The sequence below is a fragment of the Pyrus communis genome, chromosome 11 (genome assembly GCF_041283825.1).
Source record: "Pyrus communis isolate YQ-2024b chromosome 11, ASM4128382v1, whole genome shotgun sequence".
NCBI classification, from domain to species: domain Eukaryota; kingdom Viridiplantae; phylum Streptophyta; class Magnoliopsida; order Rosales; family Rosaceae; genus Pyrus; species Pyrus communis.
In genome coordinates this window covers 4,952,687-4,973,043 of record NC_142575.1, presented here as the reverse complement: position 1 = coordinate 4,973,043, position 20,357 = coordinate 4,952,687, and the positions used below count along the sequence as shown (strand labels likewise).

Here is a 20,357-nt window from a genome sequence, read left to right as displayed (position 1 = left end):
ACGACTTGGCCGTTCTGCCATAGCAGCTCCATGATATCGTCTTCATGGATCTGCAACTTCTGCAAAACATAGAGAAACAACAACTAAAGCCAAGAAAAAATCAAAGAGAAGTTTTATACCATCCTCCTTGATGTGAATCTCTATTTTATTGGTGCGGATGACGGAGCCTGTCCTCCGACGCCGGCGACGAGAAGGCAGATGAGCGCCATGGTGAAGATGCTCCATCTCGGGTCCTTGAAGATGTTGATATTAGGTGCCAGCTTGCTCATGCAGGTCATCAGCAGTAGCCAAAGATGACAGCAAGCCAAATGGAGCTCAAGCTAATCGTGTGATTTCTCCATGGGTCTGAGATAAGGCCAGCAATTCTCGTTTCTTTCCACCGACACAAGAGCAACTCGTGCTGATAACGTGTTGTAAAATTGATGGTATGTGCAGTGAAATAAATAAAATAAGACACGACAAGGTTCCTCTACAGTCAGTGTGATTGAAGTACGTTCCCAGGTCAGCGGTGGTGCTTTCATTATAATTTAGAATAATAAGAGTACAAAAGTAACTCTCTCTATTATCTCCTCTCCTCTTCCTCTATTTTCTCTTTTCCTCTCTTTTCTCTCTTACTCTTCCATGAACTTCTTCTTTCATCCTTATGTGTTGTGTTCCATAAGACTTGCTTTTATAGAAGCAAATCACGAACAACATAGTGATTAGTGGTCAGCCATCTAGTCACCTTTACAGCAGACTTTGAATTTTCTTGTTTTTAATTCTTATTCATATAATAAATTTTGAGTTCTACTAGACTCACCCCAGTGTCTTATTTTCCCATCCACATAATAATCCCACCCACCATAGAAAATTAAAAAAGTAAAACGTTATTTCCCCACCCACCATTATTCCCAAAATAACCATAATATTTTTTTTAAATAACTCTAATATATCTTTAAATAATATTATAAATAAAAAAAGAAATAAAAAAAAAAAGAAAAAGAAAATGCAAGACCTAAGACCTAGATATTCATCGCATCCTTCACACCTAACGTCGCCCTGCAGAGACCCAGGATCCCCAAACCACTCTTCTTCCTCCTTTTTTGTCAAAACCGCAAATCTCATACCCAATTCTTTTTTTTCTCCATTGAAGTTTCTCACCTTCATCTAGCACACGCCCATTCCTTCCTCCAACCTTTCCGTCCATTCTAACCCAAATCTTTCCCAACCTCTTCCCACCAAGATATCACACCCCACCCACCATTATTTATTTATTATTTTAAATTATTTTTTGTTTTTTCAAAATTTTAGTACTGAATTAAATAGGGGTTTAAGAGTCTTTTTTAAAATGATAAATATGTTATTAACATTTTCATTAAATGGTGGGTGGGGAAATAAGACACCAGGGTGGGAATATCACCACCCTAAATTTCATAATCAGGACTATTTTTATACCTTGTTTTATTATAGTGGAATTGATTTTTTGGTTTTTGTTTTCCATTTACTCGGATCTTATGTTTGCTAAACTCAAAATATTAGGTGTAGCCACATTAATTAGAACATCTGTGTTCTTAGAGCCTTGAATGCTAGAAGAAAAGCACATATAACTAACAAGATTAAGTGAATAATCGAATAATGGAGTCTTGGGTCCTAAAAGCACATAATAAATATTGCCAAAGTTCAATACTAAAGAGAAAATTAAGTGAAATACTTCCGGCACAAAGTATGGAAATCTTTCTAGAACTTTCCCACCTAAACCTACCCCTTAATCTTGAGTAGTTAGGTGAGGAGATCAAATGAATCCATTGTTCATGCATTGGATTCTCTAGTACAATATGAGTCGCTTCAAATAGATTCATGTTCGGCCTAAAATACATTTAATCTAGCATGGGTTACATCTAAGTTAATAAATCATGGATTCTCGGCTCAACAAGTGAAACTGATGATTTTTTTAGTCAGAACCGACTAAAGTTAATGTTAAATCAAAGAACGTTTCCACAAGATCGAACCTCCTCAAAGAATTTAAAAAACCTCAAGTGAATGCGGCTGATGCGAGAGTGACCACAGAAGAGATGGCAACTCTAAGCACCCCCTCATATCTCTGCCACGTCACCCACCAAACCCTCCATCCCCAACCGCCACTAACGACCTTCATTTCTCAAGCGACGCACCTCTTTCCTCAATCGACCGCTGCACCAGCATCAAGCAGCTGAAACAAGTCCACTCCCAAATGCTCCGTACAGGCCTTCTCTTCGACCCCTACTCCGCCAGCAAGCTTATCACCGTCTATGCCTTCTCCTCCTTCTCCAGCCTCGACTATGCCCGCCAAGTGTTCGACCCAATTCCCCAACCAAATCTCTACTCTTGGAACACCCTCATTCACGCTTATGCGTCGAGCACCGACCCGACTGAAAGCATCCTTGTACTTCTGGAAATGCTTTATTGCTGTATGGAAAGTCCCAATAAGTTTACTTACCCGTTTGTGATCAAGGCGGCTTCAGAGCTCCGAGTTTTGGAGCTCAGGAAGAGCGTTTCATGGCATGGTGATAAAGGCCTCGCTTGGTTCGGATGTTGATATTCTTAATTCTCTGGTTCATTTCTATGGGTCATGCGGGGATTTGGATTTTGCATGCCGGGTTTTCGTGAAGACTACTAAGAAAGATGTTGTGTCTTGGAATTCTATGATCACAGCTTTTGCGCAGGGGAATTTTCCAGAGGAGGCCTTGGAGTTGCTTAAGCAGATGGAGGCAGAGAATGTGAAGCTGAATGACATGACGATGGTGATGTGTTGTCAGCTTGCGCAAAGAAGCTGGATTTGGAGTTTGGGAGGTGGGTTTGTTCGTGTATCGAAAGGAATGAAAATGAAGAGAACTTGACTTTGAACAATGCTATGCTATGCTTGATATGTATGTGAAATGTGGGAGCATTGAGGAAGCGAAAGGATTGTTTGATAGGATGCCGGAGAAGGATATTTTCTCATGGACTGCAATGCTTGATGGGTATGCTCAGTCAGGAAATTATGATGAGGCTTGTTGGGTTTTCGCTGCAATGCCTGGTCAAGACATTGCTGCATGGAATGTCCTCATTTCGTCTTAAGAATAAAGTGGCAAGCCAAAGGAGGCTTTGGCGATTTTCATGACTTGCAGAAAAGGAAGAGCCCGAAACCTGACGAAGCAACTCTAGTTAGTACTCTGGTAGCCTGTGCTCAATTGGGAGCAATTGATCTTGGTGGCTGGATACATGTTTACGCAAAGAAGCAGGGTATGAAGATGAATTGTCACCTCACAACCTCGCTTATCGACATGTATGCAAAGTGTGGGGATCTGGATAAGGTACTTGAGGTGTTTAAATCAGTGGAGATGAGAGATGTGTTCGGCTGGAGCGCCATGATTGCTGCTCTGGCAATGCATGGAAAGGGAGGGATGCATTGGATTGTTTTTCAAGAATGCTAGAAACCAAGGTGAAGCCCAATTCCGTGACACTCACCAACGTGTTATGAGCTTGTAGCCAGACTGGATTGGTGGATGAAAGAAGAACGTTTTTCTATCAAATGGAGCCAGTTTACAGGGTTGTGCCTGGTGTAAAGCACTATGCTTGCATGGTCGATATTTTAGGTTGTTTTGGAAATCTGGAGGAAGCTATAGAGTTGATTGAGAAAATGCCAATAGCTCCTACTGCTTCTGTATGGGGGGCTCTTCTTGGGGCCTGTGGACTTCATGGGAATGTTGAGCCTGCCGAAAAGTCGTGTAGTCATATGCTTGAGTTGGAGCCGAAAACGTTAACAGCAAGATTGAAACTTCATTAGCATTGACTTTTAGTTAAAGGAGATGGTTGATTTGCTAGCAAGGATAGCCTGCAAGAAATGAATAAATGAAAAGCTGAAGTTCTTGATCTGCAAGAAATGAATAATTGATAAACTGAAGTTCTTGATCTGCAAGAAATGAAGTGAATTTGTAAAATCTCGGGAAGCTTCTTGATCTGTGTTTCTCATATGGTTCCCATCTATCCTTAATATGCATTATGTCATTGATTATTAACCAAAGACTTCTAATCGCATTTTCCATAAGCAATCTTATTCAACTACTTTCGTCCGCGAGATTTGAACTTAGAGTCTCCTCCGACAATGTGGGGACTCAATGTCACAAACTCCAAAAACCCTCTTCCCTAACAAATTTACAAATTCCTTTCGTTTGATTTATCATTGCAGAAAGAAAGCATATAAATTACAAATTGATAAATTCGTAATCAACATATAAGAACAAGGAAAAATTAGTACATTCATGAGTTCTTAAACTTAAAAAATTAACAACCACTACTTAAAACCCTAATTCTCACCAATCACATCCTCAATAAATCTCCCAATAGAAGCAAATGAAGACCCTCCATCCTTCACAGCTTTTCTAGCCATCTTTCCCATCTCTTCCACCTTCTTCCTCACCTCACTATCCTTCTCCATCACACCAACCACAGCCCTCTCAATCTCGTCCGCCCCCACCACGTCAGCGCTGCCTCTCTTGTAATCCAGCCTCATCTCCAACGCCATCCCCAACTCCCTCACCATCCTGAAAGCATTGAGCTGCTGCTCTGCATACATGGGCCATGTCGCAATAGGGACGCCATGCCACAAGCTCTCCAAGATCGAGTTCCACCCGCAGTGCGACAAGAACCCTCCGGTCGCACTGTGGGCCAGGACCTCCACCTGTGGGGCCCACCCACATATCAACCCTTTCTTCCCATTGGTCCTCTCCAAGAACCCATCTGGCAAAACTTCTTCCAGATTTGAGCAATCACTTGGGACTCTGCCTTTGGGTGACGGCATGCGCAGGGACCATAAAAACCTCTGCCCACTTTGTTCAAGCCCTAAAGCTATTTCCTTCACTTGCTCTGCCCTAAAGCTTCCCATGCTACCAAAACACAAAAACACAACAGATTTCTGAGGCTGATCATCAAGCCATTTGATGATCTTGTCGCGCTGTGCCTGGTCTAGGTTGGAATGTGCCTGACCATCATCCAGGTCGATCACTGGCCCAACTGGGTACACCGGGGGAATTCGGGTGTCATTGGAAAACAATGTGAAAGCATGTCTCTCTAACTCTACAAATGTGTTTGCTACAATGCCTCTAGTTTCTCTAAATCTTGAAGCCAACTTGATGTAAGCAGGGCGGCTACCATCTTTCAAAGCCATCGGCAAAACTCTAGGAGGAACCGGGTGGACAATACCTAGTTGTCGAAAAATTTCAAAGCGTTAGAATCCAACTCCAAGAAATCAAAACATTTCAATTGGAATGCAGTCTAAAAATGCTTTCATATGAGTTTATTAAAAAGTCAACTGTTTCTTGAGAAAGAACTTGGAAATGTTTTTAGAAGAAACACTTTTAACATTTTCTGTTACACGCATTCAAAAGCGCCTGTGATTGTCACAAACATACCTGGGATTAACCATTCGGGATCGGATTCTTCAATCGCAACCTGGTTTTTTTCATGAAGAATTGGAAGTTGGAGCATGAGAGCTAGATATCCTGCATTGCTTGTCATGAAAAGATAAGAAGGAAGATTGAGTTCCTTGGCCACATCAATCATGGACACACAGAAGAAATCAACCACCAAAGCAGCAACACGAATCGAATCTGAACTATTAGCAATAGGGGAGACGAGGTAGGTGATGATTTTCTTGACATCGGGGACGTGACCCTCAATGTAAAGAGTGATGAATTTTTCTGGTGAGTGGTACGTCTCTTGTGGAGGTTGATGATCTTGAGGTTGTTGGACATCAATGACTCGGATTCGGGGTTCTGAGGCTGCAATCGATTCTGTGTATGAACTTAGAGTGGTTCGGAAGGGTGACTGGATGGCAAGAACGGTGATCAAAATTCTGTCATCGCGATCGATCAAACGCTTTGTGAACTGCAGTGCTGATACAAGGTGGCCTTCTCCTGGTGCTGGGATGAACACTAGTTCCACTTTCTTCATCTTTCTGACTTGTTCTTTCACTCTTACTGATTTATACTTTCCTTGCACATCAATCACACACATAAATATAGTGATGTTACAGTATACATTATAGTGCTTAATTTCAAATACGTATTAAAACACAATAATATACATAATCAAATAACATAAACAGTTTGAAAAGGAGACAGAGTACAGAAATAGGATTGATTGCATGTGTTAAACTTAACATTATATGGCTCCCTGCATCATTGCTCACGCACTATTATTGTCATTTTTCTCACTGACTGACCTACCTAAGGCCAAAGAGTGAGCATATGCCGCCACACCGGAGAAATTATATCATACTGCTTAATTTGATTATGCATTAATACAATAATATACATAATTAAATGACAGAAATAAACAAGGATTGATTGCATGTGCTAATATTATATGGCCCTCCCCTACGAGATATTTTTCATTGTGACTAGCACAAGAGGTGGTACATCATGTGTCACTATACAAATTGTGAGATATGTGATTCCATCTTTTTAGATCTCATTGTCTAGTTTAAGTTGTAAGATTTAAAATTTTTAAATCACAAATGAATCAAGTTTTTTAGTCTTAAAGAAAATTATTTTCAAGAAATGTTCTTAAGACATATTTTGAGAAATAATAAAGATTTTCAAATAAGATACCAAACGGATCCTTAGTTTTCTGGCTAGATGGTACCTAACCACCATTATCCTGTAGGATATTGCATTGCCACCATCAATTGCGTTTGACCGAATCAATTGATCATTTGAAATTATCACGTAGGATGTTGCAACTTTAGTGATTATAAAAAGAATACTACTAGAGATACTAAAAATTTAAATTAAATTTTGTAAAAAGAATGATGTAGTTATTAATAATTAACTTATTATTTAAGTATTAATTAATATATTTACTTTCTATTGATGACACATCGTTGCATTATCTTTATAAAAATTCATTAAAAGGGGAACACTTCTTTTGTGAACAGAGACATCAACCACACACATAAATATAGTGATGTTCTTCTATTGGATAAAAATGCTTAATTTGAACTACATATTAAACTGCAAAATGCGAAAAAGAGTACGGCAAAAGGATATATATACATATATAAAACTTAAATATTATATGGCCCTCCCCTACATCATTGCTTACGTACTTTGTCAATTCCTACATCATTGCTTGCTTACTTTGTCAATTATCTCACGGGGAGAAACTTTTCGACGCCCGAAATATGTCGCAATGTATTTTTTTTTTTTTTTTTTTTTTAAAAGTGTTATTGGTACTTGAAAAATTATATTTTACATTTTTTATAAATGTATTTTTCTTTTCAAATATAGAAAGTTTAGAGTGGAGAATAAAATTTTTAGAATGCCAATAACAATTTTTTTTTTTTTAACAAGTAATATTATCTACATTAAGATAGTGGTTGATCTTAGTCTCATAATGAGTTAGCAATAATGTGGTTCAAACTCATCTTTGGTGAGAATCAAGCCTAAGACCTCTCACTTACAAGTGAAGAGGAATATCACTTGACCGTAGCACTAAATGACGACTCAGTACACTAATTGTTATAGTACAATTGGTTGGAACTTTGAAAAATAAAATTTCAACTAGTTAGATTATTACACTTAGCCCACTGTTTATTCCCGAAACACTAAAAAAATCTCCCATAGCTAAGGCAAGATTGGTCACATACCCCCACACTCAAATAAAACTACAAAAATGCTATTTTTACCACATCTTTTATACAATATTTATATCACTTTCTAATACAGACGAGATACACGTGTATTGGTTAATCATACTTCTATTAAAAATATAATATAAATATGGTAAGTGTAGCGTTACTCATAAAACCAATGTGAATCAAGGGAAATGATCCTTTCCACCAAGTTCACCAAGGCACACAATCCAGACCCTTGAAATTTGATCCAACTACTATAAACAGAGATCCACTTTAAAAATTATAATAACTTTAGCCGTTAGATTAAATTTCAAAGGTTCTGATTGTGTGTCTTATTGGACTTGATGGAAAGAATCCTCTTCGGATCCTTTCCTGAAAGTAAAAACCAATATAGTCCAACCCCAAACAATGAATTTAAGCCCACTAATTCACATCCCATTTTTTCTAGTAGTGATAGATGCGAAAAGACTACGGCAACAGACATATTTCTTTGTATCATTTAAAAAAATAGGAAAATTAAAATACTTGAAAACTTTGAGTTTTAACGATAAGAATAAAATAAAGGGTAAAGTGAAAAGTACCGTTGTCACGCCCCGATCCCAACATACATCCAGGATCGACACGTGATATCACCCAAATACTTGTATATCTCACATACCCCATCTCAGAAATATGGCAATCACAATTCGAGAATCAAATTGCAAAGAAATTTTTCGTTTACCTTATGGCTGCATCTAACATTCTTGATAGACTGCCTACGTACCCTCAATAGGGATTAAGCCATTCGTAGTTCACTATCACAAAATCAGACGTTTATTCCACTAAGTTCAAGCAGAAAAGCATAGTATTCCTCAATCATTCAATATAACCTGACAACATATAATTCCTAGACTCAGGCTACATAACCAATCCCCATGAAAACATGATTCCTCTCCCATCCAATATATAAATCATTACGTCTCATCATGATATCGCAATTCATAACACACATCATATTTAAGAGCCGACAAAACACAAAATCATTCTCTAGCCGCATTAATTAATTAATTTGATTAAAATAATAACAATCATTCTCATATCTTCGAAATTCATACCTTATGAAATCATAATCAAATCATAGAAAATTCTGAATGAGTCACTCAGATGTCCAACATCTTTTCTAACTCAATTCGCAAGACTCTAGAAACCATTGACACAAATATATATATATATATATAACTAAGGCTGGAGTGACACAGTTAGGCCAAGCCTACTTCTCCAAACAATGGGATTTTAGGCCGCTCCACGAAATTCAACAACCTTGGGTTCCGGACCACTCAACGGAACCACCAAATATGATCGCCTAAAAATGTACCATGTACAACTAGTCATCATCACCTCTAGAATGCGTATGATCCCCTATCGCGGATATACCAAGCAGGACCATATACGTAAACTCATCGTGCAGGCAGTGATCACCCATTGCGGATATACCAAGCATGATCACCCCTGAATACATATGGTCCCCCCATCTCGAATATACCAAGCAGAATCATCCATGTACCACAACTACGTAGTGAAATCTCATCATCACACATTAAACATAATTATACACATACATGTTATCGATTCCACATATCAAGCAACATCAAGTTAGATGGAGCACAACACAAGGAATTTCCTTAATTACTATTTCTACTAAAAATCTAATAAAGTACCTAACTCATTTCCTGACTTCCATCTCCATCTCATGCTAGGTAAAATGCCAAGTTCAAATAGATATACAGTTGGTAATCATATCCAAATAATTATCAAACAATATTTAAATCTCATAATTGTCATAACATTCATCATAATTATCAATCACATTATTAAAAAGATAATTAAACACATATATGTCCCAAACATCATTAGTGCAAAAGCCAAATCCTATTTAATAAGCACAGGTCTATGGCTAAATATATAAAAATCACATTTCAATATAAATCATATTCATAAGACCAATTCTTAATCACAATTGATACCAATATAAGAAATTAAGATAATAATCATGTCTCATATATTCAAGTCACTATCAAACCAATATAGGTCCACTAGATTTTCACTAGTAATACCCTAAGGTCCGTAAACAATATCTACACTAGCATACTAAAATTTGGTGTCAATTCAATGGTAAGATCGTCAATTGTTAAAATATTCAAGTGGCGGACCTTATCGAAAATATATTCAACCAACAGCATTTCATAAATCGAATGTTACATGTAGGAAAATTCGACTTTTTTCAAAAATTCTCAAATTTCACAAGAATGAAGATCTCAACAAGTAGAGTAAACTTTATACCTGCGACCAATGCCAATTTGGCCGGAAAACACCCCAAACTGGCCACGAACCGTCGGAACCCTAATGTGGGTGTTCTTCAATTCGACTCCCTCGGTGTTCCTACGCCCTAACCACTAGTTGGGTCTTATTCATGGGTTTGAAGGAAAGTTGATTAAGGGTGGTGGTGGGTGGTGAAACTCACCGAACCGGCGAGTCGCTGTCGAGAACCTCCGAGTTCTCCAATACGGTTCTACTCGAAATTGGCCTTAAAAACCCTTGAATTTGAGCAAATATGGTAAATGAGAGGTTGTGGAATAAGTTGCAGGTGGAGGAGGGGTGAGAATGGCCTGAAAAATGGTGGAGATTGGCCGGAATTCGGCCAAGTTGAAGTCGGGTTTGTGGGTGCATGTGTTGACGAAATGGAAGGGGAAAAAATCCCTCTTTTTCTTTTTCTTCTTTTTTTTTTTTCTTTTTTTTTTGCCCCTTGGCTGTTGCCTCACCTTTCTTTTTCAAATCTGATTGGTCCCCAAAATTTACTCACATCTCCCCGGCCCAAATTCCCACATGATGGGGGTTTAACTAATTTAAAAACTAGAGTTTAGTAGAACAACTTCAAATATCCGTAACTATACCGTTATAATCCGAACTCACAAACGGCTTTCGCCTATGCGCTCGTGGCTTTGAGATTTATTCAAAAATGTGACTTGTGACCTCGAAAGGTCAACGAGTAAATAATAATTTTTCAAACTTCACTCTTCGTAACTAGTTTAAATAAACCTAATTTCAAATAAATTAATATAAATTCTAGATAACTAATATAAAACCTCAATAATACAAATATGTAGATTATAACAGTGAAATCTAAGAATGTGATTTCACAACCATGATTGACTTTTTAGTCTAAAAATACGATTTTTCGTTAAAATAAACAGTACCGGAAGTTTTTCTTTAAAATTCCTTTAAAAATAATAGTCAAACTTGGTGGATGTGAAAAAGGTTTTTTTTTTTTTTTTTTTCTTTTTTTTTCTTTTTCATCACTTTGACATATAAAAAAAATATTATGACATTTCAGTTTTTTCAAACTTTTTAAATTAATTATTTTTTTTTGGGCAATTCTAACGTTTGTAGTCAAAAAGTATAATTACAAAGATTTTTCAAACGAGATTTTTTTGTAGTACTTTGACTTTGATTTTTCTTGTTCTTAATTCTCATTCATATAATAAATTTCATAATCAGGTTTATTTTTATACCTTGTTTTATTAAAGTGGAATTGATTTTTTGGTTTTTCTTTTTCATTTACTTGGATCTTATGTTTGCTAAACTCAAAATATTAGGTGTAGCCACATTAATTAGAACATTTGTGTTCTTAGAGCCTTAAATACTAGAAGAAAAGCACCTATAACTAACAAGATTAAGTGAATAATCGTATAATGGAGTCTTCGGTCCTAAAAGTACCTAATAAATATCGCCAAAGTTCAATACTAAAGAGAAAATTAACTGAAATACTTATGGCACAAAGTATGGAAACGTTTCTGGAACTTTCCCACCTAAACCTACCCCCTAATCTCGAGTAGTTATGTGAGGAGGTAAAATGAATCCATTGTTTATGCATTGGCTTCTCTAGTACAATATAAGTCGCTTCAAATAGATTCATGTTTGGCCTAAAATACAATTAATCTGGCATGAGTTACATCTAATTTAATAAGTCATGCATTCTCGGCTCAACAAGTGAAACCGATGGTTTTTTTAGCCTGAACCGACTAAAGTTAATGTTAAATCAAAGAACGTTTTTACGAGGTAGAACGTAAATAGCATTTTCACGAGATCGAACCGCCTCAAAGAATTTAAAAAGTGGAACTTTAACAAAATACTCCCGGTAATGTTCATTTTAACGAAAAACCACATGTTTACGTTAAAAATTCAATTCTGATACTATTCACTTTACCCTTTATTTTGCCTTTATTGTTAAAACTCAAAGTTTCTTAAACTCTTTCATTAGTTTTCCTTTTAAAAAACCTCGAGTGAATGCGGCTAGTGCGAGAGTGACCACAGAAGAGATGGCAACTCTAAGCACCCCCTTATATCTCTGCCACGTCACCCACCAAACCCTCCATCCCCAACCGCCACTAACAACCTTCATTTCTCAAGCGACCCACCTCCTTCCTCAATCGACCACTGCACTAGCATCAAGCAGCTGAAGCAAGTCCACCCCCAAATGCTCCGTACAGGCCTTCTTTTCGACCCCTACTCCGCCAGCAAGCTTATCACCGTCTGTGCCCTCTCATCTTTCTCCAGCCTCGACTATGCCCGCCAAGTGTTCGACCAAATTCCCCAACCAAATCTCTACTCTTGGAACACCCTCATTCACGCTTATGCATCGAGCACCGACCCGACTGAAAGCATCCTTGTAATTCTGGAAATGCTTTATCGCTGTATGGAAAGTTCCAATTTTTTACTTACCCGTTTGTGATCAAGGTGGCTTCAGAGCTCCGGGTTTTTAAGCTCGGAAGAGGGTTTCATGGCATGGTGATAAAGGCCTCGTTTGGTTCGGATGTTGATATTATCAATTCTCTGGTTCATTTCTATGGTTCATGCGAGGATTTGGATTTCGCATGGTGGGTTTTTGTGAAGACTACCAAGAAAGATGTTGCGTCTTGGAATTCTATGATCACGGCTTTTGCACAGGGGAATTGTCCAGAGGAAGCCTCGGAGTTGTTTAAGGAGATGGTGAGTGTGTTGTCAGCTTGCGCAAAGAAGGTGGATTTGGAGTTTGGGAGGTGGGTTTGTTCTTGTATTGAAAGGAATGAAAATGGAGAGAACTTGACTTTGAACAATGCTATGAGGAAGCGAAAAGATTGTTTGATAGGATGCCGGAGAAGGATATTTTCTCATGGACTACAATGCTTGATGAGTATGCTCAGTCAGGAAATTATGATGAGGCTTGGTGGGTTTTCGCTGCAATGCCTGGTCAAGACATTGCTGCATGGAATGTCCTCATTTCGTCTTATGAACAAAGTGACAAGCCAAAGGAGGCTTTGGCGATTTTCATGACTTGCAGAAAACAAAGAGCCCAAAACCTGACGAAGTCACTCTAGTTAGTACTCTGGCAGCCTGTGCTCAATTGAGAGCAATTGTCTTGGTGGCTGGATACATGTTTACGCAAAGAAGCAGGGTATGAAGATAAATTGTCACCTCACAACCTCGCTTATCAACATGTATGCAAAGTGTGGGGATCTGGATAAGGCACTTGAGGTGTTTAAATCAGTGGAAAGGAGAGATCCGTTCGTCTGGAGCGCAATGAATGCTGCTGTGGCAATGCATGGGAAAGGGAGGGATGCATTGGATTGTTTCTCAAGAATGCTAGAAACCAAGGTGAAGCCCAATTCCGTGACACTCACCAACGTGTTATGAGCTTGTAGCCATGCTGTATTGGTGGATGAAGGAAGAACGTTTCTCTATCAAATGGAGCCAGTTTTCGGGGTTGCGCCTGGTGTAAAGCACTATGCTTGCATGGTCGATATTTTAGGTTGTTCTGGAAATCTGGAGGAAGCTATAGAGTTGATTGAGAAAATGCCAATAGCTCCTACTGCTTCTGTATGGGGGGCTGTTCTTCGGGCCTTTGGACTTCATGGGAATGTTGAGCCTGCCGAAAACGTTAACAGCAAAATTGGAACTTCATTAGCATTGACTTTTAGTTGCAGGAGATGGTTGATTTGCTATTAAGGATAGCCTGCAAGAAATGAATAAATGATAAACTGAAGTTCTTGGTCTGCAAGAAATGAAGTCAATTTGTAAAACCTCTGGAAGCTTCTTGATCTATATTACTCATATTGTTCCCATCTATCCTTAATAAGCATTATGTCATTGATTAATATGTGATAACCAAAATCCCGTTTTCCGTAAGCAATGTTATTCAACTACTTTCATCTGCGAGATTTGAACTTAAATCTCATCCGACAATGTGGGGGCTCAATGTCACAAACTCCAAAACCCTCTTCCCTAACAAATTTACAAAATTATTTTGTTTGATTTATCATTGTAGAACGAAAACATATAAATTACAAGTTGATAAATTCATAATCAACATACAAGAACAAGGAAAAATTAGTACATTCGTGATTTCTTAAACTTAAAAAATTAACAACCCATACTACTTAAAACCCTAATTCTCACCAATCACATCCTCAATAAATCTCCCAACAGAAGCAAATGAAGACCCTCCATCCTTCACAGCTTTTCTAGCCATCTTTCCCATCTTTTCCACCTTCTTCCTCACCTCACTATCCTTCTCCATCACACCAACCACAGCCCTCTCAATCTCGTCCGCCCCCACCACGTCAGCGCTGCCTCTCTTGTAATCCAGCCTCATCTCCAACGCCATCCCCAACTCCCTCACCATCCTAAAAGCATTGAGCTGCTGCTCTGCATACATGGGCCACGTCGCAATAGGGATGCCATGCCACAAGCTCTCCAAGCTCGAGTTCCACCCGCAGTGCGACAAGAACCCTCCAGTTGCACTGTGGGCCAGGATCTCCACCTGTGGGGCCCACCCACATATCAACCCTTTCTTCCCATTGGTCCTCTCCAAGAACCCATCTGGCAAAACTTCTTCAAGATTTGAGCAATCACTTGGGACTGTGCCATAGGGTGACGGCATGCGCAGGGACCATAAAAACCTCTGCCCACTTTGTTCAAGCCCTAAAGCTATTTCCTTCACTTGCTCTGCCCTAAAGCTTCCCATGCTACCAAAACACAAAAACACAACAGATTTCTGAGGCTGGTCATCAAGCCATTTGATGATCCTGTCGCGCTGTGCCTGGTCTAGGTTGGAATGTGCCTGACCGTCATCCAGGTCGATCACTGGCCCGACTGGGTACAACGGAGGGATTCCGTCGTCAGTGGAAAACGATGTGATAGTGTGTGTCTCTAACTCTACAAATGTGTTTACTATAATGCCTCTGGTCTCTCTAAATCTTGAAGCCAACTTGATGTAAGCGGAGCAGCTACCATCTGTCAAAGCCACTGGCAAAACTCTAGGAGGAACAGGGTGGACAATACCTAAGTGTCGAAAATTTTCAGTCTAAGAATCCAACTCCAAGAAATCAAAACTTTTCAACTGCAATGAAGTCTAAAAATATGTTGTTACAACGCATCTTTAAACATTGGACATGTTTGTCTTTTTCGGGGTGAGATAGCATTGTACTCGTTTGATACAGTGAAATTTCATTTTGCAGAAAGCACTTTTACTCTAAACACCTATGACATGCTGATTTTTGTTTATTAAAGAGTCAATTGCTTCTTGAAAAATGACTTGAAATGCTTCGTGAAGAAACCACTTGCATGTGCTTCTCCAGCAAGTGTCTTTATGACTCATAAACACTTATAACTTTTCATGTTAAACGCATTAAAAAACACTTGTGATTGTCACAAACATACCTGGGATTGACCATTCCGGATCGGATACTTCAACAGCAATCTGGTTTTTTTCATGAAGAATTGGAAGGTGGAGCATGAAAGCTAGATATCCTGCATTGCTTGTCAGGAAAAGATAAGAAGGAATATTAAGTTCTTTGGCCACATCAATCATGGACACACAGAAGAAATCAACTGCCAAAGCAGCAACACGACTCGAATCTGAACTATTAGCACTAGAGGAGACGAGGTTGGTGATGATTTTCTTGACACTGGGGACGTGACTCTCAATGTAAAGAGAGAAGAACTTTGCTGGTGACTTGTACATCTCTTGCGGAGGTCGATCTTGAGGTTGTGGGACATCAATGAATCGGATTCGGGGTTCTGAGGCTGCAATCGATTTTGTGTATGAACTTAGAGTGGTTGGGAAGGATGACTGGATGGCAAGAATGGTGATCGAAATTCTGTCGTTGCGATCCATCAAACGCTTTGCGAATTGCAGCGTTGGTACAAGGTGGCCTGCTCCTGGTGATGGGATGAACACTATTTCCACTTTCTTCATCTTTCTCGGTTGTTCTTTCACTCTTTCTGGTTTCTACTTTCTACTTTCTTTCCACATCAACCACACATAAATATAGTGATGTTCTTCCATGAGATACAAATGCTTGATTTGAACTACGTATTAAACTGCAAATTGCGAAAAAGAGTACGGCAAAAGGATGTATATATATATATATATATATATATATATATAAAACTTAAATATTATATGGCCCTCCCCTACATCATTGCTTACGTACTCTGTCTATTTTGTCGCTGGGAGAAATTTTTCAATTTCAACAATACGACTACATTAATTTTTATAATTGGTTAGAACTTTAAAAAAAGAATTCAATTAATTAAATTATCACATTTAATGCAACGTTTGTTTTCGACACACTAAAAGACCTCTCCGAGCTAAGGCAAAACTGGGTACATGCCCCCACACCCAAATAAAATTGCAACAATTCTATTTTTACCATATTTTTTATACTATATTTATGTCAATTTTTAATAAAAATGAAACTCACATTTATTAATTGGTCTTACTGCCAAAAAATTTAATATAAATGTGGTAAGCACAGCTTTGCTTATAAAACCAATGTACTCAGCCCACCACAATAAATATTGGGAATTTTAACTTAAAGCCTATAGTAATGTTCATTTTAACGAAAAATCATATTTTTACACTAAAAAGTCAATCTTAGTACTATTCACTTTACCCTTTATTTTGTCCTTATCGTTAAAACTCAAAGTTTTCAAGTATTTTTCGTTAGTTTTCCTATAAATATAAGCCCATCGGTTCACGTCCCAGTTTTTCTAGTAGTGATAGATGCGAAAAGTGGCAGCAATCAACAAGAACAGAAAAACTAGCGACACGAAAAACACATAAAAGTTTAGGATTTGTTTGGTACTTTACTTGAATTTAACTTTTTAAACTAAAAAATAATTTTCAAGTTTTAGATCTTAGAAACTTGTTTAGTAAGACTATTTTTAAAAACTGAACTTAAAACTAACTCAAACATATAGTTTATTATCTAAAAACATAAAAAGTGAGTATTTAGAATTTTTAAACTTAAACTCACTTATTTCTTTTCTCTCCATCCTCCCTTCTCACTCCAAATCTCTCTCTCTCTCTTTTCTTCTTTCTCTTTCCTTTTTTTTTCTTTTACCTTTTTCGTCTCTCCTCCAATCATGTTCATTCTTTTGGTTCTTTCTTTCACTTATCTTCCTCTCTATCTCGTCCAATCCTCTCTCTTCTTTATCTTTCATTCAATCATCTCTTACTTTCTATCCTCATCTCTTCTCTTTCTCCCTCTCCTGTAATTCCATCTTTTTATATCTCATTGTTTAGTTTAAATAGTAAGATTTAAAATTTTTAAATCACAAATCGATCAAGTTTTTTAGTCTTAAAAAAAATTATTTTCAAGAAATATTCTTAAGAGATATTTTGAGAAATGATAAAGATTTTCAAATAGGATACCAAACGGATCCTTAATTTTCTGGCTGATGGTACCTAACCACCATTATCCTGTAGGATATTGCATTACCACATCAATTGCATTTGACCGAATCAATTGATCCTTTGAAATGATCACATAGGATATTGCAACTTTAGTGATTATAAAAAGAGTAATACTAGAGATACTAAAATTTTAAATTAAATTTTGTAAATAGGATGATTTAGTTGTTGATAATTAGATGATTACTTAAATATTAATTAATATGTTTACTTCCAATTGATGACACGTCATTGCATCACCTTTATAAAAATTCATTAAAAGGGAAACACTTCTTTTACAGAGACATCAACCAAACACACATAAATATAGTGATGTTCTTCTACTGGATAAAAATGCTTAAATTAAACTACAAATTAAACTGCAAAATGCGAAAAAGAGTACGCCAAAAGGATGTGTGTGTGTGTGTGTGTGTATATAAAACTTAAATATTATATGGCCATCCCCTACATCATTGCTTACGTACTCTGTCAATTCCCACATCATTGGGAGAAACTTTTCGACGCCGGAAATATGTCTCAATACCCTTTCTTTTTTAAGAAACGTTATTGGCATAAGTGTATTTTTTATAAGTGTATTTTTCTTTTCAAATATAGAAAGTTTGGATTGTAAAATGAGATTTTTGGAGTGCTAACAATAATTTTTTTTTTTAACAAGTAATATTTATCTATATTAAGATAGAGGGTGAGTTTAGTCTCACAATGAGCTAGCAATAATGTGGTTCAAACTTATCTTTGGTGAGAATCGAACCTAAGACCTCTCACTTACAAGTGAAGAAGAATACCACTTGACCGTAGTACTAAGTGGTGATTTAGTACAATAATTGTTATAGTACAATTGGTTGGAACTTTGAAAAAGAAAATTTCAACTAGTTAGATTATTACACTTAGCCCACTGTTTATTCCCGACACACTAAACAAATCTCTCATAGCTAAGGCAAGATTGGGCGCATACCCCCACACTCAAATAAAGCTACAAAAATGCTATTTTTACCACATTTTTCATACAATATTTATATCACTTTCTAATAGAGACAAGATACACGTGTATTGATCAAGATACAAGTGTATTGGTTAATCATACTTCTATTAAAAATATAATATAAATTTAGTAAGTGTAGCGTTACTCATAAAACCAATGTGAATCAAGGGAAAGGATCATTTCCACCAAGTTCACCAAGGCACACAATCCGGACATTTGAAATTTGATCCAACCACTACAAACAGAGACCCACTTTAAAAATTATAATAACTTTAGCTGTTGTATCAAATTTTAAAGGTTCTGATTGTGTGTCTTGTTGGACTTGATGGAAAGAATCCTCTCCAGATCATTTCCTGAAAATAAAAACCAACATAGTCCAAGCCCCAAACAATGAATTTAAGCCCACTAGTTCACATCCCATTTTTTCTCGTAGTGATAGATGCGAAAAGACTACGACAACAGACATATTTCTTTGTATCATTTAAAAAATAGAAAAATTAATAAAAAATGTTTGAAAACTTTAAGTTTTAACGATAAGGACAAAATAAAAGGTGAAATGAATAGTACTATGATTGATTTTTTAGTGTAAAAATATAGTTTTTTTTGTTAAAATAAACAGTACCAGAAGTTTTTCGTTAAAATTCCCTTAAAAAATAGTAGTCAAACTTGGTGGATGTGTAAAAGATAATTTTTTCTTTTTCATCACTTTGACATCTAAAAAAAATATTGTGACATTTCAGTTTTTTCAAACTTTTTAAATTAATTGTTTTTTGTGGGCAATTCTAACGTTTATAGGCAAAAAGTATAATTACAAAGATTTTTCAGACGAGATTTTTTTTTAATACTTTGACTTTGAATTTTCTTGTCCTTAATTCTCATTCATATAATAAATTTCATAACCATGACTATTTTTATGCCCTGTTTTATTATAGTGGAATTGATTTTTTGGTTTTTCTTTTCCATTTACTCGGATCTTATGTTTGCTAAACTCAAAATATTAGGTGTAGCCACATTAATTAGAACATCTATGTTCTTAGAGCCTTGAATGCTAGAAGAAAATCACATATAACTAACAAGATTAAGTGAATAATCGAATAATGGAGTCTTGGGGTCCTAAAAGCACATAATAAATATTGCCAAAGTTCAATACTAAAGAGAAAATTAAGTGAAATACTTCCGGCACAAAGTATGGAAATGTTTCTAGAACTTTCCCACCTAAACATACTCCCTAATCTCGAGTAGTTAGGTGAGGAGGTAAAATGAATCCGTTGTTCATGCATTGGCTTCTCTAGTACAATATGAGTCACTTCAAATAGATTCATGTTCGGCCTAAAATACAATTAATCTAGCATGGGTTAATAAGTCATGGATTCTCGGCTCAATAAGTGAAACCGATGGTTTTTTTTAGTCCGAACCGACTAAAGTTAATGTTAAATCAAAGTTTTCACGAGGTAGAATGTAAAGAGCATTTTCACAAGATCGAACCTCCTCAGAAAATTTTAATTTAACGAAAAGCTTACGGTATTATTCACTTTAACGAAAAATCATATTTTTACACTAAAAAATCAATTACGGTATTATTCACTTTACCCTTTATTTTATTCTTATCATTAAAACTCAAAATTTTCATACCATTTTTATTAATTTTCCTTTTAAAAAACCTCAAGTGAATGCGGCTAGTGCAAGAGTGACCGAAGAGATGGCAACCCTAAGCACCCCCTTATATCTCTGCCACGTCAACAACCAAACCCTCCATCCCCAACCGCCACTAACGACCTTCATTTCGCAAGCGACCCACCTCTTTCCTCAATCGACCACTGCACTAGCATCAAGCAGCTGAAGCAAGTCCACTCCCAAATTCTCCGTACAGGCCTTCTCTTGGACCCCTACTCCGCCAGCAAGCTTATCACCGTCCGTGTCTTCTCCTCCTTCTCCAGCCTCGACTACGCCCGCCAAGTGTTCGACCAAATTCC

The 20,357-nt window shown here is 37.1% G+C and overlaps 2 protein-coding genes and 2 pseudogenes across 4 annotated transcripts; 2 read left to right on the top strand and 2 right to left on the bottom strand.

Moving 5' to 3' along the window:
• The first annotated feature begins 2,029 nt into the window (after positions 1–2,029).
• Positions 2,030–4,021, top strand: LOC137743163 (pentatricopeptide repeat-containing protein At2g29760, chloroplastic pseudogene; annotated as a pseudogene).
• Positions 4,022–4,151: 130 nt separating this feature from the next.
• Positions 4,152–10,434, bottom strand: LOC137742385 (UDP-glycosyltransferase 71K1). Of its 3 annotated transcripts, none has more exons than XM_088680023.1 (3): positions 9,953–10,434; positions 5,409–5,985; positions 4,152–5,199 (listed from the first exon to the last, which is right to left on the bottom strand). In XM_088680023.1, the coding sequence occupies exons 2-3, from the start codon at positions 5,947–5,949 to the stop codon at positions 4,304–4,306; spliced, it is 1,437 nt and encodes a 478-aa protein (XP_088536149.1). In that variant the 5' UTR covers positions 5,950–5,985; positions 9,953–10,434; the 3' UTR covers positions 4,152–4,303. The 3 variants fall into 3 exon arrangements, with proteins under 3 accessions (XP_088536149.1, XP_088536150.1, XP_068338340.2); XM_088680024.1 differs by having other exon boundaries at positions 5,409–5,990; positions 9,953–10,388; XM_068482239.2 differs by lacking the exon at positions 9,953–10,434 and having other exon boundaries at positions 5,409–6,158.
• Positions 10,224–13,774, top strand: LOC137743165 (pentatricopeptide repeat-containing protein At2g29760, chloroplastic pseudogene; annotated as a pseudogene).
• A 164-nt stretch (positions 13,775–13,938) lies between these two features.
• Positions 13,939–16,057, bottom strand: LOC137742566 (UDP-glycosyltransferase 71K2-like). The gene is made up of 2 exons (XM_068482473.2): positions 15,368–16,057; positions 13,939–14,989 (listed from the first exon to the last, which is right to left on the bottom strand). Exons 1-2 carry the CDS (start codon positions 15,903–15,905, stop codon positions 14,094–14,096), a joined length of 1,434 nt encoding a protein of 477 aa, XP_068338574.2. The 5' UTR covers positions 15,906–16,057; the 3' UTR covers positions 13,939–14,093.
• Positions 16,058–20,357: the final 4,300 nt, after the last annotated feature.

Excerpts from the sequence above, each read along its gene's own strand:
- LOC137742385 (XM_068482239.2), bottom strand. The coding sequence starts at position 6,012 with ATGTGTGTGATTGATGTGCAAGGAAAGTATAAATCAGTAAGAGTGAAA. Across the intron at positions 5,200-5,408 it reads TCCCGAATGGTTAATCCCAG|GTATTGTCCACCCGGTTCCT; the intron begins GTATGTTTGTGA and ends TTCGACAACTAG.
- LOC137742566 (XM_068482473.2), bottom strand. The coding sequence starts at position 15,905 with ATGAAGAAAGTGGAAATAGTGTTCATCCCATCACCAGGAGCAGGCCAC. Across the intron at positions 14,990-15,367 it reads TCCGGAATGGTCAATCCCAG|GTATTGTCCACCCTGTTCCT; the intron begins GTATGTTTGTGA and ends TTCGACACTTAG.